Source organism: Capsella rubella, unplaced genomic scaffold (genome assembly GCF_000375325.1).
Source record: "Capsella rubella cultivar Monte Gargano unplaced genomic scaffold, Caprub1_0 scaffold_1, whole genome shotgun sequence".
Classification (NCBI taxonomy): domain Eukaryota; kingdom Viridiplantae; phylum Streptophyta; class Magnoliopsida; order Brassicales; family Brassicaceae; genus Capsella; species Capsella rubella.
Genome location: NW_006238923.1, coordinates 16363355 through 16389900, shown reverse-complemented (window position 1 = coordinate 16389900; position 26546 = coordinate 16363355). Strand labels below are relative to the sequence as shown.

General features: G+C 36.5%; 7 protein-coding genes across 9 annotated transcripts; 3 read left to right on the top strand and 4 right to left on the bottom strand.

Moving 5' to 3' along the window:
- Positions 1-254: 254 nt before the first annotated feature.
- LOC17898226 (tRNA-specific adenosine deaminase 2) lies at positions 255-3855 on the bottom strand. 3 transcript variants are annotated; one of them, XM_006305132.2, is made up of 12 exons: positions 3658-3855; positions 3493-3561; positions 3332-3407; positions 3180-3244; positions 3021-3083; positions 1629-1739; positions 1505-1542; positions 1328-1394; positions 991-1150; positions 806-905; positions 634-737; positions 255-543 (listed from the first exon to the last, which is right to left on the bottom strand). In XM_006305132.2, exons 1-12 carry the CDS (start codon positions 3829-3831, stop codon positions 500-502), a joined length of 1071 nt encoding a protein of 356 aa, XP_006305194.1. In that variant the 5' UTR covers positions 3832-3855; the 3' UTR covers positions 255-499. The 3 variants fall into 3 exon arrangements, with proteins under 3 accessions (XP_006305194.1, XP_023644723.1, XP_023644722.1); XM_023788955.1 differs by lacking the exons at positions 3021-3083; positions 3180-3244; positions 3332-3407; positions 3493-3561; positions 3658-3855 and adding an exon at positions 2075-2999; XM_023788954.1 differs by lacking the exons at positions 3021-3083; positions 3180-3244; positions 3332-3407; positions 3493-3561; positions 3658-3855 and adding an exon at positions 2128-2999.
- A 148-nt stretch (positions 3856-4003) lies between these two features.
- Positions 4004-6228, top strand: LOC17900239 (signal recognition particle 19 kDa protein). The gene is made up of 4 exons (XM_006305604.2): positions 4004-4118; positions 4494-4670; positions 4766-4865; positions 5911-6228. The coding sequence occupies exons 2-4, from the start codon at positions 4494-4496 to the stop codon at positions 6069-6071; spliced, it is 438 nt and encodes a 145-aa protein (XP_006305666.2). The 5' UTR covers positions 4004-4118; the 3' UTR covers positions 6072-6228.
- A 59-nt stretch (positions 6229-6287) lies between these two features.
- Positions 6288-8068, bottom strand: LOC17896913 (dolichol-phosphate mannose synthase subunit 3). Its single transcript, XM_006303406.2, has 4 exons — positions 7950-8068; positions 6875-6981; positions 6671-6778; positions 6288-6514 (listed from the first exon to the last, which is right to left on the bottom strand). Exons 2-4 carry the CDS (start codon positions 6974-6976, stop codon positions 6455-6457), a joined length of 270 nt encoding a protein of 89 aa, XP_006303468.1. The 5' UTR covers positions 6977-6981; positions 7950-8068; the 3' UTR covers positions 6288-6454.
- A 311-nt stretch (positions 8069-8379) lies between these two features.
- Positions 8380-9600, bottom strand: LOC17900650 (1-Cys peroxiredoxin PER1). Its single transcript, XM_006303523.2, has 4 exons — positions 9446-9600; positions 9203-9351; positions 8974-9102; positions 8380-8887 (listed from the first exon to the last, which is right to left on the bottom strand). The coding sequence occupies exons 1-4, from the start codon at positions 9561-9563 to the stop codon at positions 8633-8635; spliced, it is 651 nt and encodes a 216-aa protein (XP_006303585.1). The 5' UTR covers positions 9564-9600; the 3' UTR covers positions 8380-8632.
- A 440-nt stretch (positions 9601-10040) lies between these two features.
- On the top strand, positions 10041-17059 carry LOC17900626 (serine/threonine-protein phosphatase 7 long form homolog). Its single transcript, XM_006306529.2, has 12 exons — positions 10041-10234; positions 10635-10742; positions 10831-11588; positions 11668-11755; positions 12223-12657; positions 12736-12886; positions 13169-13773; positions 13899-14420; positions 14623-14757; positions 14918-15025; positions 15100-16428; positions 16710-17059. The coding sequence occupies exons 2-11, from the start codon at positions 10635-10637 to the stop codon at positions 16393-16395; spliced, it is 4206 nt and encodes a 1401-aa protein (XP_006306591.1). The 5' UTR covers positions 10041-10234; the 3' UTR covers positions 16396-16428; positions 16710-17059.
- Positions 17060-18379: 1320 nt separating this feature from the next.
- Positions 18380-22482, top strand: LOC17898736. The gene is made up of 7 exons (XM_006306923.2): positions 18380-18609; positions 19060-19194; positions 19276-19349; positions 19450-19908; positions 20624-21115; positions 21194-21406; positions 21483-22482. Exons 2-7 carry the CDS (start codon positions 19113-19115, stop codon positions 22074-22076), a joined length of 1914 nt encoding a protein of 637 aa, XP_006306985.1. The 5' UTR covers positions 18380-18609; positions 19060-19112; the 3' UTR covers positions 22077-22482.
- Positions 22483-22577: 95 nt separating this feature from the next.
- LOC17899912 (polygalacturonase At1g48100) lies at positions 22578-25705 on the bottom strand. The gene is made up of 6 exons (XM_006307303.2): positions 25235-25705; positions 24926-25093; positions 24587-24631; positions 24286-24493; positions 24089-24170; positions 22578-23216 (listed from the first exon to the last, which is right to left on the bottom strand). Exons 1-6 carry the CDS (start codon positions 25679-25681, stop codon positions 22712-22714), a joined length of 1455 nt encoding a protein of 484 aa, XP_006307365.1. The 5' UTR covers positions 25682-25705; the 3' UTR covers positions 22578-22711.
- Positions 25706-26546: the final 841 nt, after the last annotated feature.

The window sequence follows — 26546 nt, the reverse complement described above, 5'->3', positions numbered from 1 at the left end:
GTTTAATTGAACCATGGTAGAGTCTATAGAGGGGTGTATTCAAAATGGAATTTTAAGAGATTTGAGTTTTATTGAGTTTTTAAATGATTTTGATGATTTTAGGGAAGTTTATATAACTTTTGTAAAATCCTTTCAAATTTCACCAAAAACCATAGGATTTGGATTTCATTATTTTTAACTAAGGAAATCCTCCCAAAGCCAAATCCACAAATTGTTTTCAATAACAGTGGATTTTAAGGTGGATTTTGAAATCATTAGTTGAATAACAGTGGATTTCATGAGAATTTTTATGTTTGAATAACACTAGATTTATAAGTCCTACACAAATCTCCTAAAATTCTACTTTGAATACACCCCGTTAGAGTCTCTTTCTTGGATTGTAAGACGCGATTGAGATGAGATTTGGGGCAATGTTAAGTGGTTTGATGTTGTTCTTACAGTCCCCAAATCATGTTATTTGTTCTGTAGAGCAAGCTTTCAATGCAGAGTCCTATGAACCTCAAGTCCTCTCTCTTTGAATTACCGGGCGGTGTGGCTTTGGGGCTATAACGAAATAAACACAAGAAACATAAAAAACTTCTGGAGATGTTTCATAAAGGAATAGAGCTGGCAGGTAAAGATGAGAGTGGTTACCGTTGGGATTGCCTTGCTCATAGAAACATTTGAAAAGAGAGACAGCTTCTTCTGCCATGATTCCTCCTCTGCACTTGTACCCTTTGCCTCTCTGAGCTTCTTCCCTGTAACCAACAGAATTCAATTGATGAGGCATTTTTTTATAGGACTGTTGTGTGATTGTAGAACCTACCGAGTATCAGACGGCTGAGGACTGCCTACGTGAAGCGATAAGATCGAACCACATCCACCAAATTTATCATTTGCACATCCATAATACACTTCCTTTATACCTTCGATTTAAGAGCAGGGCATATAATTTCTCATCAGAAACAAAACAAAACAATAGATAACTAATTCAGCTTAAGGAATTCATACCGAAAAACGATAAAGCCGATGCACACATTATGCAAGGTTCGCATGTTACGTAAAGAATGCATTTCGAGAATTTCTCAGCGACTTGTGAAGGTGAGAGTCCATTTTTCTGCCATTGTCCGACTAGTTGATCAATTGCTTCCATCTCTGCATGTCTTGTGGCCTGTCTCCAAACAAAATTGTTACGGTAACAATCATATGTTTCTCTATAACTCAACAAAATTAAGCCTGAGAGACATAATGAAAGATAGACTATCTAATATAATTGAAGAAACTAGTTTATAGCTAGAACAGATATAAATTATCAAGCTTAGTTACTTCTGAAAGTTTGAATGATTACATTGCGTGTCTCATTTGTTCGGTTTCGCCCTGAAGCAATGACCTTACCATCCTCAAGAATAACACATCTGATCCAGAAAAAAGAATATGAAAAGAAGCATTAGTTCTCTTATATGACCATTAATGAAAATTGTAAGAAACACAAAATTGGGATGAAGCAAAGGCAAAGATAAGAGACCCCACGGGAACTTCAAGAGCCTCCAGAGCAAGTCTAGCCTGCAATAAAGGGAGATCAACCACTATAACTCTAAAAGAAACAAAATTTTGCAATATTACAAACCAACCAATACTAGTGTTATTACCTGGTCTAGAGCAAATCCCATATACATCTGAGGAGAATCCTCACAATGGTCCTCTTTTACTGTTGTCATATCTTTATACTCGGCTTCACCAGAGTGAGTAAGTAACGAAACCTGATAGCAAAGATTCAAAAAGCCTTCATTATAGCTATAAATCATTTTTTCTCAAAGCAAACTCGTTTCTTTACTCCCAATGTTCTGAATTTATATATCTCAACCAAAACTGAAACTAGACAATAATACACATGTAACAGAGGACTGTTAGGACTAAAACTAATCATATAATGCTCTCAGGGATTTAATCACATTAAAAAAAAAAGAGTATTTGTGCTTTAAACGAAAGCTAATGAGCAATGAACATAAGAGTCACAGAGACTCTAAAGAAAGGAATGATTTTGAGTTTTTTGACAAAGCAGACTGTAAGTGAAAGAACTGGAACTGGGATTAACCTCTTGAGGAAGCAAAGAATCCAATGAAAGAAGATACAAAGAAATTTTCTAACCACAAAATTCAGACAAACGCCGCAACGAACTACAAGCAACAAGCTCCAAGCTTCCTCGCAAATCGTCTCGGCACGGCAGAATAAGAAAGCAATCCATCTAAAATGACGCCGTTTTGTGGATGTTAAAACTCATATGCTAAACGACGTCGTTTATCTTTAGGGTCGTCGGAGTTTTGCCGTTCCCTAGTTGGAGATGGAAGATGAATAGTGTCTGTTGCTTAGGAGGAGGTTTGGTCTTCGAATCTCTCGAACATAAAACTTTAAGTTTAGGTTTTTTTTGGTTAAGTTTAGGTTTAAAAGCCAAACCACACCGAACCGAGAAACCTAAAACACGTCTAAAGTAATTTGGTGACGTATAAATCTGAAACCGAACTGAATTTCGAAATTCCGGTTTTGGTAACCCTGTTCTGATTACTCAAAATCCAAATACTGTAAGTTGATTTATCTACAAGTGTGATCAACATACACACATAATTTTTTTTATGGTAAGATTATCAATACAGGTCTGGTCTGCAAGTGACAAATATAGAGGGAAAGAGGAATGGTTCAATCATAGTTACACACTTTGGCTTGTCCTAAGGATTTGCCTTGCTTACAGAACAAAAAAAGATCAAGCATGCAAATAATGCATCACCACATAGCTTCCAAATTTGGGCGACGAAACAGACAGGCCAAATTGACAAGAAGAGGAAGAGAACAAAAACACATTTTGAAAGTCAGGGATAAAGGAACCAACTCTTTGAATATGGAGAAGATACAGTCTTAAGAAAACTCATTCGATCTTAGATATGTTAGAATCATTCACAAAATTTCAGCAGATAAATGGTAAGGACCTAAACAAAGAGGAGAAACAAACTCAAAAGAAATATCTAAACTGGCTATGTTGCTCTTACAGGTTTTGGCATTGTGTAACCAAGATCAATCAGCTTTCGAATCAACACTTTCTCAGCTTTTGCCTACACAACAACACAAATAAGAAAATCAAAATGAGTACTGTCAAAATAAAGCTTGTTTCTTTCTCATTACTATATAGAAATCGCGAAACAACGAACCTCAAGCAAGGGATTGTTTTTAGGAATGTTGCAAGCCAGTATTATATTGAGACCAGTCTTCATCACTAGAACACACAACAACATAAACCAGAGAATTTATAACTGTAGCAACAAGAAAGAGAAGGATTTGAAATTTGCAATTAGATTCTAACCTAATCTACGAGCAATGCCAGATCCAGTGTTATCAGATGTTCCACCAAGTACTGAAGTAACACTCACTGTATTGCTCTGACATTAGAAACAAAAACAAAATTCCCAATTCAGAGCACTGAAATCCATAATTGCCATAAAATTTGCAGCTTTAGAAACTCACTGGTCGTGTTGAAGCGGCTGCGTACAAATTCCCAAATTTGGCGGAGTTACAGCCAAGCCATACATAAATCTACAGTACGATTAAGCCGAAAATTTTAGCTCCGATGAAGATCTAAGACTTGAGATTTAGGTTAAAAAGGATTAAAGCTAAGTTATTGGCGGGAACCTGTTTCGCGAGACGGATGATCTGGAACTGGATCGTGACATCATCGAAAACTTCAGTGAAGCACAAGACTTTAACACCGTCTCCGTCGCTACCTACGTCGCCGGAATCTACGATTTGTTCGGCGATGTTCACCTGAGCAACGGAGCTAAGAACTTGGTCGTATTCAGTCTCCATTGTCTCTGAAGTCCGAAAGAAAAAAAAAAAGTCAGGTCTCTTTTATTAGAACAGACGAACCAAAATCGATTTCAATTTTGTTCGGTTTAATCCGGTTTTCTACGGTTCAATGTTTCAGATTACGGTTATTAAGCAAGTCAAAATCATTGCGAGGGTTAATAAACGTAAAATCTCAAACCGAGAATTTTTCTCTTTCTCTTCTTCGTTGTTCTTCTCCGGCTATACGATTCTCTGATCCGAGCAGTCTCAGTCCAAAAAGCTTTGAATTTTCCGAATCTGATTCCCTGGTTTGTTTATCTTCTCTCTTCGTTAAATTAAGCGACAAGTAAGAATTAAATTAGTTATCTTCCTTCTTGCGCATGTTCACGATTTGGGGACTCGAAACTTGACAATTCCCTGGAAATCGAAACAGATCTGTGAGACTAATCGCGTATTAGGTCATGGGTTTCTAGATTTTTCAACTCTTGAGTTCAGATTTTGGGTGTTTTCAATCCAATCTAATCTGTCATTGAGAGCAGTTAACGATAATGTTGTAACACATTGACCTTGTTAAAGGGTTTAAGAGTTGCATTAATCTATGTGGTTCTGTTTCATCTTGATCTGTAGATGAATACTTTTTTGGGTTTAAAAGTTTGAATTAATGTGTTTTTAATTCTGTGTAGATGGATAGTGGAGCGCTCAATATCAAAAAATGGGTAGTGGTGTATCCAGTTTATATTAACTCAAAGAAAACTGTAGCTGAGGGAAGAAGGATCAGTGTGAGTCAAGCATGTGAGAATCCGAATTGCATTGAGATTAGTGATTGTTGCAAGCATTTGAAACTCCCTAGTGCTGTCGAGGTAATCCTTCGTTTGATTGGATTAATGTGAAAATGTTGTCTATGTCTTTTGATTTGTGTTTACGGTTTTTGATTTGAGGTCTTACGGTATTTCAGATTGACAAAGCGTACCCGCGTGATTTCATGCAAGTAGGGAGAGTGAGAGTGCAGTTGAAAAGGGAGGATGGGACTTTACTCAATCCAGCTATTACTTCAAGTAAGACCTCAAACCCCCATTCTTGGTTCTATCTCCACTCACAGTAGAACATTTGTATTTTGTGATTTCTTATAGTGTTATCCCTGTGATCAATTGAATTGAGCTTGCAGTTTTTTGTACCTGACTAGAAATCAGAAACCAGTTTTCATGGACATAGAAAGCACTAACATGGAATCTGCTTTATTTTCTGTACTTGATCTTGTTTTGTTGTTAAGATCTCTCCTTGTTACATATGCATGAATGTTTTTAACTAACCTGCTAATGGTTCCTGATACCAGCCTGCTTATTACTTAAACAGCAGTTGGGTATTCAACTCTGGTCTCTCATATGAACTTCGAATTGTTTTGTGATTTGCTATTTTGACTGCTTTTATTTTTTATCTCATCATATCACCCCACCAATCTCAACCCTTGATTTGGCAGCTTTTTTAGCTGTTTCAGTAATCCCTAAATTTTTCATTTATGTTCAGAATCATGATTACCAGAATCTCATATGGATAAGCAAGTTGTTATATATTATGTACATATAGATCTTATGCATATGGAACTTCAGATTGTAGCAATTGTCTGACTTTTTAGACGTTTATGTTTGTTATGATATTGTTACTGGAACATCACCTTATGCAGCATTGCTAAGTTAATCTGATTATCTATTTCGTTCTCTATCAGTTCATTTTGCTATATTTTTGAATTTCTTAAGTTGGTATTGTTGCATTTGATCACGGCAGATTCAGAAATAAGCTATACTGAAATTTTTAATTTTAAGTACTTTTTGGCTAACTGCAAGACCTCTGATGTCTTTGTGTTTGCATTGATACGATTGCATCTAAATAGCTGGAGCTTTTAACACGCATATTTAAGTGATGTAACAAAACCAGTTTACAATTTTTTGGTTCTTTAGATGTTTGTATCTACTTTGATATTATCCAATGTCCAGGAAAGAGTAAAATAAATGAATATTCATTTGGCTTGCTGCTTTACATCTACCTACAAGTTTTTTCTACAGACATATGATGTATATTCCTTGTGGTGATATATATTTGTAGGGAAGCAACTGATGCAGAAAATTGCAGAGTTGGTACCAAGACATCCAGAGAGAGTGAAGAAGCAAGAATCTCAGAAAGCAAAGAAGCAGGAACCTCAGGCCACGACTTCAACCTCTGGAACTTCTTCAAAGTCAGGCAAAGGTGGCAAGAAGAAGAGATAAACAAGCCCTCTCGTTCTGTGTCATTTTTTTTCTCCTCGCATCAGATCCTATGTCTTTTAATCTCTACAGCTTACTGAGAAGAACACAAAGGTGTTTGCAGGTGTAACAATGTTTCAATACAAGATAGTCTCTTCACGCTAAGTTATTCTTAGTTTAATCACTCTGCTTACTTTCTATGGCACCATCCGGCATCCATAAACATTAGACAAGAAAGAATGATTAAGAAAAGAACATTATACTTTGGTGATGCGGTTGGATACATAAGCTTTTGCGTTTTACTTCTGAAACACTGTTCATGTTAAAAAAATATCGAAACAGTACGTTTAAGGTCTTTTTCAATTACAAAAACTATTTCTGAATGTTGGTCGTTATAAGCCTTTGTATCAGTCCGATCCAACATCGACCCCTTTGTGCTTGAAGTAGTCTTTGGCCTCTGTTATATCCTGCAGCCAATGAAATAGGCAAAATACACTAAATCAAAACATCCTAAATGCCGACAATAAATAACACTGAACTGTGTAGTATTAAACCCAAATTGGGCAGAACGAAAAAATAAGAACAGGAACAAATTTGGCAAATGACTCAAAACTCAAAAGTACCTTCTGCAACAGAACTGCTTCTTGTGGGCATGTAGGAAACTGCATAAGCCCGACTCCGACCATTAGTAGACCATAGCATCCGAGGGATACAACAAAGTAGACTGGTAGCTATAAGACAGACATGCAACATTACCAAATTAGAATACAATCCTAACTTCAAAATAACAAGAAAACAAGAAAAAGACAAAGATGTTTGTTACTCACCAACCATGTGTGGCTTCGAGGAACAATTGCAGCCTGCAAAAGACCAATCCAGAAGGCAGAGATTGCCACCAAGAGGCTCAAGATCTTTATTATATGCTTCATTTGTCCTTGAATTAAAAAAATTTTGTAAAAGAGTTTTAAGCATAGCAGAAAAGAAATGCAGATGTGATCACAAATTCACAACATTCCCCTAGAAGTTGTAGATCATGTAAAAGAAATCACTCAGCGAGCCTACTATAAACAACTAATAAATCAGTGAATCATTCAGAATTTTGTTTCGTAGATATCATGATCAATACAAAATCCTCAAGAGCAATATCAGTAATAGCAATGAGTTTGTTACTATATGGGGTCTCAACAAAGAGAATGACTTTTCATAGTTTCATAGTGTGTAATGATTCACTAACACAAAGACGCATGCATGCTTTCAAAACATCACAGGACAACAGATTTGCATACTAGCTAGAGACTGGCACAGTCTGAAACAGCTCAGGAAGATTATACAACAACTGAAACCATCATACTAAAACCCAGTTGATCAATTTGTAGTCTACAACACTGACCTCTGACTAAGATAAAAAAAAATATGACTTCCCCAGTTTAGGAACTCAAACATCACACATATATTCATTAGAGAAACCTGAATCCTAAGAGATATGACCTTCTAAGAAATTGAAAATCATCTGACTCGTAACACCATAAACACAAGTTCTAATTTCTGATATGATCAGATCCTATCTGAACTTAAGCAAAACTAAGAATTTCCCACAGTTACTGAGGCCAAACTTAAACCCTAATCCCTAGAATTGTGTTAGCTTCCAAGAATTCAAATTCTTCTAAATCTGATCACGTAACATCAGAGGAGGTAAGAAAAAAAACAAATCCTAAATAGTTCCTCAGAAGCTTAGCACTGAAATATCTACACAGTACACCAGACATAGACACACAAAAAATTCACCAATTCACGATAAATCCATGACAAAACCATTAGAAATTCGCAACAAACGGATCCAAAAGAAAGTAAATAAATCGATCCAGCAAGCAAAACATCGAAGGGGGAATAGAGTTTACTTACAGTTTCTCGATGAGATCTTAACCGGCGTATCGATAAGATGAACAGTTATCGAAGATCGATGGGGGCGTAAAGAAGAAGATAATTACAGTCGCCGACGACGACGATGATGAATCGACGATATAACGACCGGTGAATATGCGAAATTGCGAATTAACTTAAACGGTGTCGTATACTCTACTTTAATTCCCCCGGTTTAGACATTTTAATCTAGTTCCGGTTTATAATTCGGTTTGATACGGTTTCCAATTTCCATATCTCCGATTATTTTTATCTCTTTTAAGTTCCGATTAACTGATTACGTTTCACTTTGGATATTTTAAATTGAGGGTTGCAATTTCATAAACTCAATTCTCTTTTAAAAATATATAATAATTTTAATTCTTGATCTGAATTCAAAATGGACGATTGAAAATTTGGTTATAATCCAATGGATCAGTAAAAACGTCGTAAAACACGACTTTATATTAAAAACAAACTTTTTTATTAATACAAAGGACTACTACACCTAGTGCAAAGTGCAAACAAAGCATCATCATACGTTACAAAACGTAGTTATTTCCGTCCAACACGTAAGAACTCTAATATTTATTATACAATACTCGTATTACGTTATTTTTTTTTATTTTTTTTTTTTCGTATTACGTTATTTATTAATTAGGCTTTTGTTTTTTTTTGTTAATCTCTCAAGAGACCTCAGTGTGACGGAGATAGCCTTTCTTTGAAGGAAGATCAGCGGTCTTGAAACCTTGAGGAAACATCTTTTTAGCTTCTTCGTCCGACACGGCAGGCGAAATCACAACCGGTTCATCCGGTTTCCAGTTAACGGGAGTGGCGATCTTGTTATTGTGCTTGGACGCCATTAGCAATGAGTCTAAAGCCCTAAGTACTTCGTCCATGTTACGTCCCGTGGTCGACGGATACAAGAAGCTCAGCTTTATCTATATATAATATCACACAAATAAACAACAATTAAACCAATGATGAATTCATACGTATATGCAAATAACATGTGACATTATATTACCTTACTATCAGGGCCAACGATATGGAGGGCACGAGACGGTCCGTTCTCGATTGGATCAATCATGTTAAGCTGAGGAATGATCTCTTTGTTCGGGTCTGCGATTATCGGATACTTCACCTTGCTTCCGTGCTATATTACATATATGTCACAAATTACTCACAAACCAAAATATGATCATGATATCATTAAATAGTTTTGGTATGCATGCATAAGATCATCTAAGTTATACCGTAAAGGCTTCGATATCTTTGATCCAGTCTTTGTGAGACTGTACGTCGTCACAAGACAAACCAAGGAGCTTCACGCCTCTCTTCTCAAACTCATGAGCGTACTTGGCCATCGCACCCAGCTCCGTGGTGCATACGGGCGTGAAATCCCCTGTGTTGTCCGTCCACAAAAATCAAGAATTGTAACAACAAAAAATGTATTACGATAACCGGACTAAACCGGTTGAATCAGGATCTATACATACCGGGGTGAGAGAAGAGGACGGTCCAAGAATTGGCGAAGTAGTCATGAAGCTTGAACTTGTCATGTGTCGTCTCCACTTCTAGGTTCGGCACCGTGTCTCCTAGTGTGATCCCTGGCATATTTTTACAGTGATTTATAAATGAATATATTTGTATTGATGTTAATGGGATGTAGTAGTATGGTGAAACTGAGTTGATATTGATCGGTTAAATAGGAGATCACAAGCGGGTTAGGTTCGTCGATCAAAGTCAGAAAAAGAGAGAGAGAGAGAGAGAGAGACTTGATGATGTTCAAATGAGGTGCATGCAAAAGAGCATCGCGTGGCATCTTTACGAATTGGGTTCACGCCACGTGTCTTGTACAATCTTCAAACTTCTAATAAAAACAACTCTTTTTCTAACTACGGCGACGACGCACGAACTCAAGTGTTTGTAATTTTGTATCCTTTCCACACTCGAAACGAAACGCCGTCGTATTTAATTTGGGCCGAGATTATGGTTAACGGGCCTGTGAATAAGTTTTGGTTTAAAACGATGTCGTTTGCGTGAAAATATCAGATCCTCGGACAGACCTAGAAGGATCAGAAGTTCTTAAACGCTTTTTTGGTTAAGGGAAGGAAGAAAGGCGAAAACTTCTGTCGGATCTGGAAGCTCTCTCTGTCTGTCTCTCTGTCTCTCCCGCTTAACGCTTCTTCTCTCTTAGCTTATTACATTCTTCTTCCTCTGGTTTTGTTTCTTTTCAAACGTCTCTTTTTTTTTTGGTTTCTGTTGATCACGGACGCTTTTCTTAGGTACGTCTTCTTGATTCTAATTCATACCCACAGACTTTGTTCATGTTAATCTTGTCTTTATCAAAGTTTGGAACTTTTTTTGTTTTTCGATTGTTTTTGTGGGTTCTTGTTTCTTGATTCTGTTCTTCGTGTCTGTATCCACAAGTATGATTTGTGTGGGATGAAAGATGATTTGTCTCTCGTACCAGTTTAGGGTTTGTTGTGTTCAAATTAGGAACATAATTAGAAGCTTGCATCTTTTGAAATTTTGCTACTCATACATAATTCGTGCTTTAGTTCAATTTGTCAAAATGCTAGAGTACTCAGAGAAGTATTTAATTGAATTTATAACTGTTTAGTTTTGTTTATACTGTAATATTCATTTGATCATTGTATTGTTGTCCTGTGATATATTATGTAGATGGAGGTACAAAGTCTACTAAACTTTGATTTGGATCCTGGTCCAGTTGATCAATCGATATTGGTATGGCAACATGAGCATAGATCAGCTGCTATATGGGAAGATGAGGTGTGCACTAGTTAGCCATTCATCATTTTGCTTCCTGTGTTAATTTATTTCTTTGTTCTAAATCGTTGAGTCTTACTTCACATTTCAGGTTCCTCCTCGTGAACTGACATGTCGGCACAAATTATTGGGGATGCGAGATTGGCCTTTGGATCCTCTTGTGTGTAAGAAGTTGATCGAGTTTGGGCTGTATGGAGTGTACAAGGTTGCGTTTATACAACTTGACTATGCTTTGATAACAGCATTGGTGGAGAGATGGAGACCAGAAACGCATACTTTTCATCTTCCTGCTGGAGAGATCACTGTGACTTTACAAGATGTGAATATATTGTTGGGTCTTCGTGTGGATGGACCTGCAGTAACTGGTACTACAAAATACGTCTGGGCTGATTTATGTGAGGACCTGCTAGGTCAGAGGCCAGGTCCCAAGGATCTACATGGTTCTCATGTGTCTCTAGCATGGCTGCGTGAAAATTTCCGGAATTTACCTAGTGAACCTGATGAAGCTACGTTGAAGTGTCACACTAGGGCTTTTGTATTAGCTCTGATGAGTGGTTTCCTATACGGAGATAAGTCTAAACATGATGTGGCTTTGACGTTTCTCCCTCTGTTAAGGGACTTTGATGAAGTGGCTAAACTAAGCTGGGGTAGTGCTACCTTAGCTCTTCTCTACAGAGAGTTGTGTCGGGCAAGTAAGAGGACTGTATCTACCATTTGTGGACCTCTTGTTCTGTTGCAGTTATGGGCATGGGAACGACTACATGTTGGTCGTCCAGGAAGACTTAAAGCTGTTGGTGTTTCTTATATGGATGGCATTAATGGTCCTTTACCAGATCCATTAGGCTGTAGGTAAATGAAATTTATCATATTTTGTTTTTTCAAGGTTAATTCCAATTTCGGTTTGCTTATGATACTACTTGAAAGCTAGGTGGAGGGCTTCTCTGAGTCATAAAGAGAATCCTCGTGGAGGACTGGACTTTTACAGGGACCAGTTTGACCAGCAGAAAGATGAGCAGGTATTAAATAATGGCCTAGATGACCAAGCTTTGATAGTTGAGTTTAGGAAAGCGGAGGAAAAATTACAGACCAACTCCTAATCTTGACGAACTAGGCATTTGTTGAGAGTTGATACAATTTAAACAACTTTTGTTGTTGCACAAAAAACAACAACAACTTTTGTTTGGCATTAAAGGACTTATCTTCTTTCTCAGTAATGAAAATTTATGTTGTAAAATCCATAGTGACCTATCCTTTAAATTTAAATAAGAAACGCCTACAGTGCAAGTACTGGTCTCTTATAGCAATTATAGGTATTATACTGTGCAGTGATAGGATATCCAAAATGGTATTGTAATACTAATTTCCATAATTTAGGTAGATTATCAGGCAAACTTCTTTATTTTCCATAGTCCCCTGAATAATTTATCAAAAGATCTCTGATATGGTAAACGACTTGTGATTTTCTTTTATGATTTGGATGTAGGTTATATGGCAGCCTTACACTCCAGATCTTCTTGGAAAGATTCCTGTTATATGTCTCAGTGGTCAGAACATATGGCGAACTGTTGCACCATTGATTTGTTTTGATGTTGTTGAGTGGCATCGTCCTGATCGAGTACTTAGACAGTTTGGTCTTCACCAAACAATACCAGCACCTTGTGATAATGAAAAAGCTCTTCATTCTATTGACAAAAGAGGCAAATCAATATATGATTGGTCAGCACGTCATAGTCGACATATTGAATTGTGGGAGGCACGTAGGTCATCTGTTGTTTTCGCTGAGCCAGAGTGTATCCCGATGGACTATAATGATCCTTATATGGAGTGGTACCGCAGAATTACTAGAAGAATTATTAGTCCTATGAACGAGAGGCGCCCTGGGCAATTTCTACCCACTGGTTTTGCTTTCCAAGTGCTTGTAAGTTTATGGTCAAGCCAACATCATAACACTATGGTTATTAACTTACTTAAATTTACTGCCCAATATAAATTGCAGGTTCAGAGGGTTGCAGCCATTCATGCTCGCTCTAAGGCTTCACTTGAAGAGGAACTTACTGTTGATACTGCGAGGCAAACATTACAAGATATTGTTGATATGTGTGCAGGCGCCCTTCAACTTAATGCGCCTTTAGGCTCATTATCTAATGGTAGGGTAATTATAGGCTACAGTTCCTTTGTTTAGTGATTTTTTTACTTAAAACATTCAGTGACTTGGTGATGCTAGCTTGTAATCAATAGAAGAAAGGAATTCAGAATAGTAGATCAAATGTTCCTTTCTCCTTAGATGGTAAGATAAAACTTAACTAAATCATGCTTTCATGGTATGGATATCCCAGTTATTTATATCTGCAAATCATGTTACATGTTCATGTCCTTCACAAGTTTTGTGGAGACTTATTTTTTTAACTTTAGTAATTCCTTTGTTATAGGTTCTGTTGCTCAAGCTCCAACTCCAGGACCATTTTTGATGTTACCTCAATCTATACCTACAATAATACCTCAAAAGCCGATGTCTGGAGAAATGGTATGCGTACCTTTGAATGAAATGGGAATAGATGATGGTCTCTCAGCGGAACCTTTGGAAATGATGCCACATGTTCAGGATATAGGATGTGAGCAGTCTTTACGATCAGTTTCCCAGAAACCTCTTTTCTGGCCGTCAGGAGGGAAGCTTACTTTCAGTTGGATTTGTGATGTAATGTTGGGGTTTGATTGGTCGTCGAGGAATCTTTCACCTTGTGAATTTTCAAGTGTTCTGCCTTTTAATGTCTTGGATGAGCTGGTTCTCTTTGCTTCCAAAATCCTGAAAAAAGAGCCAAACTGCGTTAGGATAGAGAGTGACAAAGCAAAGGTCGTTGTGGTTGGAGATCTACATGGGCAACTACATGATTTGCTGTTCCTTATGGAGGATGCAGGATTCCCGAATGGTGATGCAGGACTCCCAAATGGTGATCAGTTCTATGTGTTCAATGGGAATTATGTAAACAAAGGAGCGTGGGGTTTAGAGACCTTCTTGCTTCTATTATCATGGAAGGTAATCTAATTATTCTTTAATTTGGGTCTGTGGAGCATAGAACGCCGAGACATAATCTGCTATTATACAGCTATAATAGTCATGCCACAACACATTTTAACAGTAGGTGCTTCATCTTTTTCTAGGTTTTACTACCGGAAAGAGTATATCTTCTACGTGGCAGTCATGAGAGCGAAAGTTGTACATCACTGTATGGATTTAAAAATGAAGTTTTAACTAAGTATGGTGATAAAGGAGCAGCTGTCTACAAGAAGTGCTTGGAATGCTTTCAGTTACTTCCTTTGGCTTCTGTGATTGCTGGGAAGGTATTTACAACACATGGAGGTCTTTTTCGTGATGTATCAAGGTTTCTCTCAGACAAGCAAAGCAGAAAACGAAAGCGAACTCAGAAAAAGCAAACAGATAATAGTGTCCTTGAGACTGAAGATAGATCCGAGTTCTTGCCTCTTGGTTCATTAAAGGATTTATCCAAAGTGAAAAGGCGTGTTATAGATCCTCCTACTGAAGGTTCAAATTTGATTCCTGGTGACATTCTTTGGTCAGATCCATCGCAAGAAACTGGCCTCTTTCTTAACAAAGAGAGAGGTATTGGTTTGTTGTGGGGTCCTGATTGCACCGCAAAGTTCCTACAAGATAATGATCTAAAGGTTAGATTGATCAGTTTGGTGAAAATAATGTTGTTTTAAAAGATTGCTCTTAGAAGCATTGAGGAGTAGATAGAAGAATTGAGTGGGCAATCAACCATATGCTTTTAGGATATAATCAGAACACTTTCGTTCTTTTTTGTATATTTCTGAGGTTTGTCTGTTACTCCTTCAGCTTTCATGATGTTATTTTTTTGTATGGCAGTTGATCATCAGAGGGAAGGGAGCCCCCGATGAAAGGGCAAAACGAGATGATCTTGCACCAATGAATGAAGGGTATGCAAAAGACCATGAAGGGCTCATTACTTTGTGCAGTGCTCCTGATCATCCTCAGTTTCAGGTAATGCTCTACCGGATATTCGTATTGGCTATATTCAACCTGTCTTAAGATCTTCCGATTCAACAAAATGGTTAAAAATTTCCACTTGCCTATCTTCATATTAATTTAATTTCTTGCTGGCAGAATTTTTCATATCTTGTAGATGTTGTCTCGTTTGTAGGACACAGAGGAGAGACACAACAACAAAGCAGCCTACATAATTTTACAAATCCCCGAATGTGAGGAGCTTAAATTTCAACCGCTTGAAGCAGTATCACCGAGACCAAAGGTAATTCTACTGCTAATTACGAGAATCCTAATTTCAATATCTCTTAGTTACTTAATATGTTCTCATATCTGCAGGTTGAGGCGTACTACGACTATAGAAGATTGATCCATTCACCCAGTACTTTAGTACACAATATTACTAATTCTTTTAATTCACCATCCTCAGCGGCTGATGACAAAGAGAGTTTAATATCTTCTGAAAATGTGGAATATAAGTCCATGGATCTCTCTGAACAGATGGAAGTGGATGAAAAAGATGATGTCGATTCCAAAAACTCAGAATCTAGAATTGATGAAGTTACAGTTTTTGGAACTCTATCCGCTAGTGATAAAGATATGGTTGATTCTTCGGAGAAGACTGAAAATGGTTCCAAAGAAGCTTACCATTCCGAATCTCCAGAGATTATTAAAGATTTATCTGATACAGTTGGAAAACCGGAATCATGCAGCAGGACAGGAGGTACATCTGTAGCTAGGGGAACTGATGAAAAGCTAGAATCTAGTACTCCTAAAGTTACAGATCTGGCACCGCAGGCAGCTTGTGATCTGTATAGGCCTGATTCTGGAAAATCCGTAGAATCTCGAACAGAAAAAACCGTGGACATTGTACCAATGGTAACTGATGAAATTGCTGGTGAGTACGAATCCACCAGAATTGGAGAAGAAGATAACGTAGAATCCTCTGACATTATGAAGATTTCAGAAGAGAAAGCAGAAGGAAGAAAAAGCGACTCACTTGAGGCGTCAAATAATGTAATAAGTAAAGACGAGGCTCGCGATGCCCAACCAAGAGTAGATAACTGTAGCACCACTGGTGATGCTAGAGTGGAATTAGAAATTACGTATGATGAGAAACTGGACAGTGTAGAAACTGAGATTATAAGGAACGGTACAGCTGAATGCTCGACAGATGGAAACAGAGACATGGCCACTGATGGTGCTGAGAAGTTGGAACATTCAACCGACAAACTCGATAATGCAGAGCCGCCCAGTGAAGATGTGGATAGTTCTACTATGAAGTTGAGACATACGACTACATGTGCTGCTGATTCTGATCCGAGAATTGTAAATGGTGGAGTAAACGCTGACAGTACCAGTTTATCCGATTGTCTAACAAGCAAGCCAGTGATATGTCATGACAAGTTTACAAATACTACGAAATCTTCTCAGAATAAGGATTATGGAGAGTCTGCAGACAAACCAGAGAGAGTAGTCAAACTGGTTACCTATTCTAAGCGTAAGTCATCTGAGAAAAGACACATGGTTGATTCTAATGAAGATCCCCAACAGAAGGTTAATAGTGCTGTTGACATTAAGAATAAGGTTTCTCTTGACAAGTCACACTCGGTTCCAAAAGATATGGACTCGTGAAATCTCGTTCCACCGGTCTCCTTTCCAACTGAGGTAAATAGAATTTCTCTTCTTAACCTATCTAGGCTTGCAAGCACCCTTAGCCTCTCACTAGTCACACCCTTAAAAAAACACTATCTCGTTTATACATTTGTGGTTCTATTGATTTTATTTAAGAGGGTTCTGTGGTTAATTTCCGGTTTACAGGTTCTGCAACAATTCATTTCCAACATACGCATTTTCTTGCCATGAGCAAGAAGACTTACAAATGATTAATACATTAATCCAAACTCTTTTATCTCACACTTCTGAGTTATCTCTTGTTTGATTTGCAGATGATGAGCAGCAAAATCGCTTTGGATGTGTCCTCAAAGCCAATGTACAGTGGTCCTAATAGCCTAGCTGGTCAAATCCATCTTAACCGGATCCGGTTTGCTAATTAAAGCTTAGATGTTAAAGAGTTTAATTAGTCTATTCTCTATAGTGTGTAAACCTTTTTCTTGAATTTACCTTTCTTAATCAAAGTTTCCGTAGTTTGTTTACTGGATTTTTTTTTGTTTTGTAATTTGTAGTGTTTAATAATGAAATTGTCTCTCATGTTCCATCTAGGTGTGATCATGGATGGTTATGGTTATGACGGTTAAGGTTTATTAATCATTGGTTATTGTATAATTATTTTTAACTATTACTTTAACCACGGTTGAAATAGTTATGGTCATATACGATTACAGTTTGAACAGTTGTATTTAAATACACTTATGATTATTTGATGATTAAGATACAGTTAACAACAAAGATGAAATTTTATATTTTCTTAATCTTTGTAATAAATATAAAACGATGATATATTAAATAATTTTTTTCTGGTAGAATCAAATAGTTATTTATTTTACAGTTGATTATGATTTTTTTTTTTTTTGTCAACAAGAGAACTATAATCAAACGATCATAGATAAATAGAAGGGTCTAAGCAGACTTGTTTCAAAACTTGCGGACATGAACGAGCTTTGCGCGCCAAAGAATCCGCCATGCCATTCAAGCTGCGAGGAATGAGAGAGAGAGAGAAAAGGTTGAAAACTCTTCCTTATCAGTGTTGATGTCGTCGAGGTAGACAGAGAACGCCGGCCACTCGGTTGGAGAAGACACCATCTTCACCAAATCTGAACAGTCCGTCAGGAACATAACATCTCTGAAGTCATGACCTATCATGCATCTCATCGCCCATACCAGAGCTTCAACTTCGGAATGAAGGGGAGAAAGACTACGTCGTAAATTTGAGGCGCCCATCAACGGGGAAGACTCCTGAGCATGCTGACAGACCCATCCTAAACCTGCAAATTTATCTGTGGCCTTTCAAGAACCATCAATGAAACAACGATAACCGGTAAATGGTTAAAAATCATAAGTTGATTATGATTATTTTACAATAATCATGAGTTTAAATTAATTAAACAGACTTATAAATAATTAAATTAATGATCATAAGTCAGTAATTTAAATAAATCAACCTTATGATTTGATTGATAGAAAATATTTAATGGAATAGATTAGATTCCGTAATCATTTAAAATTAAACCATAACTAATATTTAATGCACATTAAACCATTCAAAATTTGTAATAAAATAATTGTATTTTTAAGAGTTTTAAATACAACTGTAACTGACTAATTTTACTGTTACGAATTATGATTTTTAACCATTTTATATTATGATTACGTTACTAATTATGGTTTAGACTTTGTTCTTGTCTAGTAGCTTATTCATCCTAGAAATTAGGAAAATAAAAGGGTAAAATTTTAAATAAAACGACAAGGGCACCAGTTATGGTTTTGGTCAACGACAAGGGTATAATCGTCTTTTCAAAAGGACAAGTCAATATAACTAGATTCACCCGTTGAAAAAACGCAGCGTATTTGCATCAAAGCTAAAGAATCTGCCTTTGCGCGTCTTCAGGTTTTCTCCCTTTTTTATTTTATTTTTTTTTCTGAACTTTTCGGATCTCTTCGTTCTCCCTCTCCCTCTCTCTCTCTCTCCAACCCCCTTCTCTCAATCTAGGGTTAGGGTTTCGATTCTGCAGAGGTTTTAATTTTATTTTGTTCAACTCATGCCGCTAAGCCTCTCTTCATAAGCCTTGTTCTATATCCCCTTCGCCGTTTCTTCTTCTTCTTCTTCTTCTTCTTCTTCTTCGAAGAACTTCGTAGGCTAAAGCATGTCGTGATTCTCTCAAATTTCTGGTAACCTGATAAATTTTTAATTTCTGCTACTGCTACCCTTTCTTCTTCTTGTGTATTCGTCTTTGCGTTCGAATTATGATAAGCAATTAGCTTCGTCGTATGTAAAATTACGTGTTTTGGGGATTGATATGGCATCATCGTAAGGAACGTCTTGTGAATTTGCATCTTCGTGAAAGTTTTTTTTTTTCTGGGATTTCGTTTCCGTCAATCTAATTTTCATTGTTGTTTGTACCGCGTACGTTGGATTTAGGGTTCTTTTTTCGTTTTCGAATTTGAGTGTTGTTGGTTTGATTGGGATACTTTACAATAGTTCGGGAACTTTTGTTTTGCAAGAAAAATTCCAAATTTTTATTTTTGTGTTCATCGTCATGCCTGTTGTTTTAGCTTGACCTTAATTCTTTTCAGCAATGTTCACAATTGCTCATGTTATACCTTTTTTTTCAATTTCAGGTGTTTATTCAAACTCCATTGACTAAAAAATTTCTTTGATAAGTTAAAAAGCAATGTATACCTCCGAAGGAGCCCCTATTGCTGACCAGAGCATGTATTACCCCGTTGATGCCACTTATGGCTATTACTGTACAGGTAATTAGTTGGATTCATGGTATCAATTCTATATCCTCTTGGTTTTAAGGTGTTGAGTTTCCTAATTTTCTGAATTTTCAGGTTATGAGTCACCCGGTGATTGGGAGAACCATCAGATGTTTTTTGGTGTAGATGGTTCTGAAGTCCAATACACGGTACTAATTTGGGCACAACAACTTCTCATTTCGAGTTGATTTCTTCTATATGTTTTTACTATGTTAACATTCTATCTTCTTCTTTTTTTTGTTTCCTTAGGGTGGGCAGAATGAAAATTCTCCCTATATATGCTATTCGCCTAGTTATGGATATGCACAGTCTCCTTACAATCCATACAATCCTTATATTCCGGGTGCTACAATTGGTGTTGATTCTTCTTTTGTTGGTCCTCAACAATTTTACTCTTTTCCTCCTTACCAGAGTGTTGCAACATCAACTACTTTTGTTCCGTATGCAATTCAACCTGATATCATCTCGAATAGCTCAACAAACTCTTTGGTAGAGACTGGTTCAGCTGATTGGGGTCGATCTGATGGGAGAGGGTCGAGGCATAGAAATGGTACTTCTACTGGTGGTCTTCAAAGGAATGCTCCAAAACTCTCCGCAGTAAATTCGTTGGGAAAGATTTCAGACAAGCCAAGGCCTAACTCTGGACAAAGTAAACAGCCAGAAATGGACAAGAGTGACACTACCCCGTCATCGGGACAAGCTCCCCAGGTATAATTTCGTATAAATAATTTCTAGTTTTGGTTTTATTTTGGATATTGAAAGTAGGAGGTTGATGAATCGAAAAGAATTTAGTTTAATGACTGTGATCCTCATTTTAGACATTGATATGCTTGCTTGTGTAGTTCTAGGAGTAGTTTGCTGATCACTACAGCCACATACAGTAAAACCTCTATAAATTAATAATATTGGGACCATGAAAATCTATTAATTTATAGAGATATTAATTTATCGATAAATTAATAATTATTAATTTATAAAGAGATATTCCTAATTTGGAAAATATTTTCAAAACAATATTTAAAAATAAGATTTAATCATGATAATTAGTATTTTATATAATCAATTACAAATAAAACAATAATTATTATGTATTAAAAGAGAATGCTAACTATTTTTCATATAGTAAAATATTAGAAATAAAATCTAACAAAAACTAATGTGTCTATATATACATATATTTTGAAAATTTTACCTAATTATTAATTTATAATATTGATGGGATCATATATTTACAAAGGATTTTCAAAAAATTTATTATCTTATTATTTTATCGAAATGTGTCTAAAATTACAGTGGTCCCAAGTTGGGACCGGAGAAATTTATTAATTTATAGAGATTATTAATTTATCGAGTATTAATTTATAGAGGTTTTACTGTATATCATTCTGAATTTGACTCTGGACTTGTGTAATCATCTTTGCAGGGAAGATCTACTTCTGTTAGCGTTCAACCTGCTGACGTTGTTTCCAGTAGCAGAGTATCGTCTTTTGGACAATTAGACAGTGCTTCAAAAAATGCAACAAATAATTACAATCTTCGGCCCAAGCTGTATGGTGGCCATGCAAATATAATTCCTGATAGAGTTGGTGAACAAAATCGAGGTCGAAGATCAAGAGGATTGGGAAATCAACTAGTTGTTAAAGCTTATACAACAAAAGCTGGAAATGCTGATGCCGATGGGAATATTGTGATCAATCCTTCTCAGTATAATAAAGAAGATCTCCGAATCGAATTCAGTAATGCTAAGTTTTTTGTGATTAAATCGTATAGCGAAGATGATGTTCACAAGAGCATCAAATATAATGTCTGGTCATCAACTTTGCATGGGAACAAGAAATTGCAAAGTGCATATGAAGATGCTCAGAAAATAGCCTCCGAGAAGTCTTGTGAATGCCCGATATTCTTGTTCTTTTCTGTGAGTTTTGCCTTATCTTGTCTTACATGCTAGCTTGTTTGTGTTAAGCTTATTCTGATGTACTGCTTTTATTTTTAGGTTAATGCTAGTGGTTTGTTCTGTGGTATGGCTGAGATGACTGGTCCAGTTTCTTTCGATAAAGACATGGATTTTTGGCAGCAAGACAAATGGAGTGGAAGCTTTCCTGTCAAATGGCACATCATAAAAGATGTTCCGAATAGCTATTTCAGGCACATCATACTACAGAACAATGAGAATAAACCAGTTACAAACAGTCGAGACACACAAGAGGTCAGTTTTCTACTAGCACACGCTTTGAAGGTTCCCACATTTGGAGAATTTGCTAATATATTCTTTTTCTCTGCAGATAATGCTGAAACAAGGTCTGGAAGTGCTAAAAATATTTAAAGATCATATGGAAAGGACTTCATTACTAGATGATTTTTTGTACTACGAAGGCCGACAAAGAGTCATGCAGGAAGAGAGAACCAGGCTGCCCTACAGAACCTTTCTTAGCCCTTTACCCTTACACAGACCAGATCTCTCTGACAGAAACAAGAAAAACTCCTTGGAAGTCATCAAAAAACCTTCAGTACTCTCTGCTGAGAATGAGGAGGTTCGTGCTAAGTCAGATGGGAATGAGGTTACCACTGTAAAGGAAGGTAAAAAGGAAGATATTTCTTCCACTCAGAAGAAGATGAGCTCTCTCACCATTGACCCTAGTGGTACAGACTCTAACCCAACCACTGTATCTCACCTGAACCAGAAGAGTAAAGCCAAGTCTAAGCTGACCTCCTCTGGCTCTCATAAAAAGACAGACCCCCCGGAAGTGGTTGATGCATCTCTTTCTAATGACATCGACACTGGCAAAGAAAGATCAGTACCCATAAAAGTTGCCGAGTCTCCTGCAATCGTAACAGTCGGCACCATTCCTCTGGACACCAAGTCACTTCAGAAGTAAAACCACCCCGGGTTTGGCCTTTTAATCTGAATCCTTATATTTTATCATCTCTCCAAAGTCAAGTTAATCATGCTTCATCGTACAAGCCAATGTGGTATGAAGTGAAGAGAAGGTTCTGTGTGTATAGATAAGTCTTTACTGGTGACTTATATCATCTCTGGTTTGATCAAAACGTCAAAAAAAAAAAAAGAGAATCGTTGTTGAGGTCTGCTGTTTAGTTGTTGCGTTTTGGTTATTTTGGATATGGCCGTATTGTTACTTTTTGAGTATTTTGTTTTCTTCTCTTTCTTACTGTAAAATCTTCAATTTGACTTTTACCTCCGCCGTCTTTGTCTGTTTGTTTGTTTGTACTTTGTTCCTCTCAACTCAAAGAGTTTCAAATCGAATATTAAGTTTTTTTTTTTTTCTTCTGGTTTTATCTTTTCACTGTCGTCACTGAGAAGAAAAAGATCGTACGAAAGGTAGAGAAAGATAAAATATATATATATTATGGACGAAAAATAAAAAGCCCAATAAAGACAACATCATCTAAAAACCCATAAAAATCTCATCGCACAAATAAGGCTTCCACTAAAAGGCCCTACAAGGGATGGCCCAATATACAACTAAAAAACCTTAACAAACCACGTGGCACACTAACAACCATAACTCGAATCATAAGCTTCCTCCACCACCGGAGATCCATCAAGCAAACAATCAATCGGCGGGATGGTCAACGTCTCCTGCGTCCCATAAGCATTCCAACAAAACGGATCATCAACAAGCTCACCTTCCTCAGGCAAAAGCTCAACCTCCGACATCGTTATGTTCGTGCAAGCAACGGTGTCGCTACACGCGAAATGTATCGGCGGGCTTCTGACGTCGTAAGTGCCTTTGATGTTACGGTACTCGACGTCGAAGACTCGAACCGCGGATGTCTCGTTACGGCACTCTTTTGATTGGCAGTAGTATTGGTCTACGATTATGCAGTTGAGTACGTTCTCCATTTGGATGTTTTCGAAGAGGAGATTCGAGACTGATCCGGTTCCGCCTTGCCATGTTTTGACTCGGAGACCGTTGTCGGAATCGCGGATCGCTGTGTTTCGTACTGTTATGTTTGAAACGCAGGCTTGTGAATTGTGCACTCCTAAGCTCCCAATGCTGCGTTTTTAGACACGTTTTCTTTAGTTTTTAGCGGTTAGAAATTAAAATCACGTTTGGAAACAGAAGAGCAAATTAAAATCACATTTTCATAAGCTCCCAATGCTGCGTTTTGAGACATTTTTAAAGGGTTTTTAGCGTTTAGAAGTTAAAATCGCGTTTTGAAAAGGGAGAACGTGTAAATAAACAAAAATACCGAAACTAAAATTGAAAAAATATTAATAATAATAAATTTTGATATTTCCAGTGATTTAAGTAGCTAGGAAAGTAGGACAATATCCAATTTGAGGTTTAGACCACATTTTAGTAATTAAAATTTTTAAATTTGAATACAATTTTATTTCCAACTTCAAATTTTTTTTTATGAATATGAAAAACTTTTGTTTATTAAAGCCGAAAAAATACTTAAAACTACCAAAAATAATTAATTTTTTCCAATGATAAGAAGTTTAAGAATCATGCAATAATTTTGAGTTTTGGGACCAATTTATTATTAAAAAGGTATTATTATTCAAGTTTGAAAATATAAGTAACTAGTTTTTAAGTTTTGCATCGAAATATTTATTCAAGTTGGAAAATAATATTTGTGAATATGAATAACTTTTGTTTTATTAAAATCTAGCGTCAAGTTTCGATATATATAACTTTTTGTCAACTAGTAAGAAAAGTTCAATTTCCGGTGGATGGATCATTCAGCTAACATCCGTGATCCATATAAAATAAAAAGAAACACAGGCATCGTACGTTTATGGAATCAAATCAATTCTCAAAAAACGAAAATTTTAAAAAATTAACGTTAATATTTTATTTTTAGTGAATCATTATTATAATTTAAAAAAAAAAAAGAGAAAATATATAAAAAGAGGAGAAACCTGATCCCGTGACTCGGCCCACAAGTGACACCTTGAATGTCAACATCTGAGCAGCCAGTTCCTATCGATATACAATCATCTCCTGTTTTCAATTAATTTCATTCCCAAATTAATATAAAACATTCTTAAAACCAAAGTCTTATTAAACAACACAACACAACACTATTTGATTGATACCAAAAAAAACAAAACAGTACCGTTGCTAACGACAGAGTTGTAAATACCAACTGATCTCGTGTTCCCGAGATGTATACCATCCGTGTTCGGACTTAGCTTCGGTGACGATATTTGTATTTCGTTTATCAGAACTCCTTGACATCCGTCGAATTTCATATGAAACTGTGGACTGTTTTGGATTCTTAATCCTTTCACCTCAATGTTATTGCTCATGAAAAACCGTATCATCTATAACCAAAACCCAAAAACAAATTAGTTCTAATTAAACCCAAACTAAACCGGTCTTTTGTTAGATTTGGTTCAGATTGGTTAGATACTCACCGTCGGGCTTTCACATGGTCCTGACGACGATGATCCGTTTGGACCCTGAAAAAAATGATAATGCTCCAAAATTATTTTATTTGATAACAATTTTATTTTTGTTTATGTAAGTCAAATTTATATAAGCACACATAATCCAAATTTATATTATTTGACAGCAATTTTGTTTTGTTTTTATAAGGAAAATTATTTTGTAGTATATACGAATAATAGTACGGTTTCTTGTCGTATGTTTTATTTTGTCACGACCACGACTTATGTGAAATTAATTAATAATTTAAGCAAATTACTTATAATGTAAATTTGTTGTAACAAAAATAGTGATGTTTTTTTTTTTACCCTGTGAGGTTTGCAAGGTAGATCCCACCATTTTTGACCGTTGCCTTCGACGGTACCTTTACCGGCAAACGTGATACTGTCGAGACGGTAAAAAACCAACCACTGGTTTTTACTGTCTTTCTCTGGCCATTCTTCTGGTCCGTCCGGTGGCATCAAGACTCCGTCCAACTTCACAATCCCAACCAAAACAAAAAAGTCAACATTTACATAATTTACATGGTACATTTTTATTATTAGTGAATGTATATACATTAATATATTAATTTGGTTAGGAAAAAATGTAAAATCATTTTAATGTTTTTAGCTCACCTGAAATACGAGTCCCGGTTGACATGGACCGGAGAAAATAGTGGAAGTGATTTTAAAAACGCCGCCTTCAGGTGCCAAAACGACGCCGGATTCTACGGCACAAGCGGCTTTCCAAGCATCTCGAAACGCTGCAGTATCGTCGCAAGAACCATCACCAACTGCTCCATAGGACGTAACGTCGAAGATGCACCCTGTGTCAGAATCTCCCGGAGCCGGGTTTGGGTTAGGATTCGGGTACGGGTCAGAGGGGACTATATCAGGTGGGTTAGCTGATTCAAGAGGTGGTGGTGGAGGAGGAGGAGAAGGAGAAGGAGGAGGAGGAAGAGGATGCGTGAGGCCACGACGACTCTTGTGGTAATGATATCTTCCTTGTACCACGTAAGTGAAATGGCCAAAGAGGACAGTGGAGATTATGTATATCACGAGAATGCCACCAAGACTTGCCATTGCTAAGCCTTTGAGAAATGGAGAACAAGAGAGTGTTAAGTTAAGAGAGATAGATGAGTTTTGGAGTCTGTTATATAGCAAAGCAGAGGAACACACAGAGAGACAAATGGAGTTTTGAAGTCCGTGGAGACGACACGTGTTTATTATTCGTTGGTTCTTGAGTTCTATCTATGTTGTTGTGTTTTGGTCATGAGGTTTTTTCTAATACTTTGGTTTTAGTTACCAAATATTCTACTGTTTTTACGAATTGTCTTTTTCTCCTTTCGTTTTTTTTTTTTTGTTTTTCTTGTTAAAAGAAATTGTAATGTTTTCATCTAGCTATATCGAAAATTTTGACTAATGTTTGGATTGATATACTTAGATATATATGACTTTTGAATGGTCAAGTGAATACGTTTTGAAAATCAGTGTTATAATCATAATAAAACAAATCTTTTTAAGGATGTTTTTCTTTGTAGATTTTTTAATCTTAATTACCGTCTTGCTTATCGAGAAAATTCTTGTATATACAGACATATATTAATCTATATAACTATAGAACATAGAGTGAGTGAGCTATGACTTAACCATATTTTATTTTACAACAGAAATTTTTATTTGATCTTCAAACTAGTTTATACCATCCAAATATATTTAATTAATTAATTAATCGTGTTTGAGTATTTTAATTAATATTTAAAGCATCAAATTGATCAGAATTTCTACGATGTAATTTTTTTTTTGGTTGAGTAATATGTGATCATGAGATACATTTAACAATGGGGGAAGAGAAAGAGACATTACCACAGTAGGTGTAAGTATATATTGTGTTTTCGGCATTATATAAACTCGCGTAGACCAAGAGATCTCATGTTTTTTATGTTAT

What these genes read in the sequence shown, in the direction of transcription:
- LOC17898226 (XM_006305132.2), bottom strand. Translation starts at nt 3,831, where the DNA reads ATGGAGACTGAATACGACCAAGTTCTTAGCTCCGTTGCTCAGGTGAAC. An exon ending in TCATCCGTCTCGCGAAACAG is followed by an intron (nt 3,562 to 3,657) that starts GTTCCCGCCAAT and finishes ATCGTACTGTAG; the next exon opens with ATTTATGTATGGCTTGGCTG. An exon ending in GTTACACAATGCCAAAACCT is followed by an intron (nt 1,740 to 3,020) that starts GTAAGAGCAACA and finishes CTTTGCTATCAG; the next exon opens with GTTTCGTTACTTACTCACTC.
- LOC17900239 (XM_006305604.2), top strand. Translation starts at nt 4,494, where the DNA reads ATGGATAGTGGAGCGCTCAATATCAAAAAATGGGTAGTGGTGTATCCA. An exon ending in AACTCCCTAGTGCTGTCGAG is followed by an intron (nt 4,671 to 4,765) that starts GTAATCCTTCGT and finishes ACGGTATTTCAG; the next exon opens with ATTGACAAAGCGTACCCGCG. An exon ending in CAATCCAGCTATTACTTCAA is followed by an intron (nt 4,866 to 5,910) that starts GTAAGACCTCAA and finishes ATATATTTGTAG; the next exon opens with GGAAGCAACTGATGCAGAAA.
- LOC17896913 (XM_006303406.2), bottom strand. Translation starts at nt 6,976, where the DNA reads ATGAAGCATATAATAAAGATCTTGAGCCTCTTGGTGGCAATCTCTGCC. An exon ending in CTCGAAGCCACACATGGTTG is followed by an intron (nt 6,779 to 6,874) that starts GTGAGTAACAAA and finishes TCTGTCTTATAG; the next exon opens with CTACCAGTCTACTTTGTTGT. An exon ending in AAGCAGTTCTGTTGCAGAAG is followed by an intron (nt 6,515 to 6,670) that starts GTACTTTTGAGT and finishes CATTGGCTGCAG; the next exon opens with GATATAACAGAGGCCAAAGA.
- LOC17900650 (XM_006303523.2), bottom strand. Translation starts at nt 9,563, where the DNA reads ATGCCAGGGATCACACTAGGAGACACGGTGCCGAACCTAGAAGTGGAG. An exon ending in CGTCCTCTTCTCTCACCCCG is followed by an intron (nt 9,352 to 9,445) that starts GTATGTATAGAT and finishes CGGACAACACAG; the next exon opens with GGGATTTCACGCCCGTATGC. An exon ending in TCGTTGGCCCTGATAGTAAG is followed by an intron (nt 8,888 to 8,973) that starts GTAATATAATGT and finishes TATTATATATAG; the next exon opens with ATAAAGCTGAGCTTCTTGTA.
- LOC17900626 (XM_006306529.2), top strand. Translation starts at nt 10,635, where the DNA reads ATGGAGGTACAAAGTCTACTAAACTTTGATTTGGATCCTGGTCCAGTT. An exon ending in ACCAGCAGAAAGATGAGCAG is followed by an intron (nt 11,756 to 12,222) that starts GTATTAAATAAT and finishes ATTTGGATGTAG; the next exon opens with GTTATATGGCAGCCTTACAC. An exon ending in CAGTATCACCGAGACCAAAG is followed by an intron (nt 15,026 to 15,099) that starts GTAATTCTACTG and finishes TCATATCTGCAG; the next exon opens with GTTGAGGCGTACTACGACTA.
- LOC17898736 (XM_006306923.2), top strand. Translation starts at nt 19,113, where the DNA reads ATGTATACCTCCGAAGGAGCCCCTATTGCTGACCAGAGCATGTATTAC. An exon ending in TTATGGCTATTACTGTACAG is followed by an intron (nt 19,195 to 19,275) that starts GTAATTAGTTGG and finishes CTGAATTTTCAG; the next exon opens with GTTATGAGTCACCCGGTGAT. An exon ending in CGATATTCTTGTTCTTTTCT is followed by an intron (nt 21,116 to 21,193) that starts GTGAGTTTTGCC and finishes TTTTATTTTTAG; the next exon opens with GTTAATGCTAGTGGTTTGTT.
- LOC17899912 (XM_006307303.2), bottom strand. Translation starts at nt 25,681, where the DNA reads ATGGCAAGTCTTGGTGGCATTCTCGTGATATACATAATCTCCACTGTC. An exon ending in GACCATGTGAAAGCCCGACG is followed by an intron (nt 24,494 to 24,586) that starts GTGAGTATCTAA and finishes TTTTGGTTATAG; the next exon opens with ATGATACGGTTTTTCATGAG. An exon ending in CAACTCTGTCGTTAGCAACG is followed by an intron (nt 24,171 to 24,285) that starts GTACTGTTTTGT and finishes AATTGAAAACAG; the next exon opens with GAGATGATTGTATATCGATA.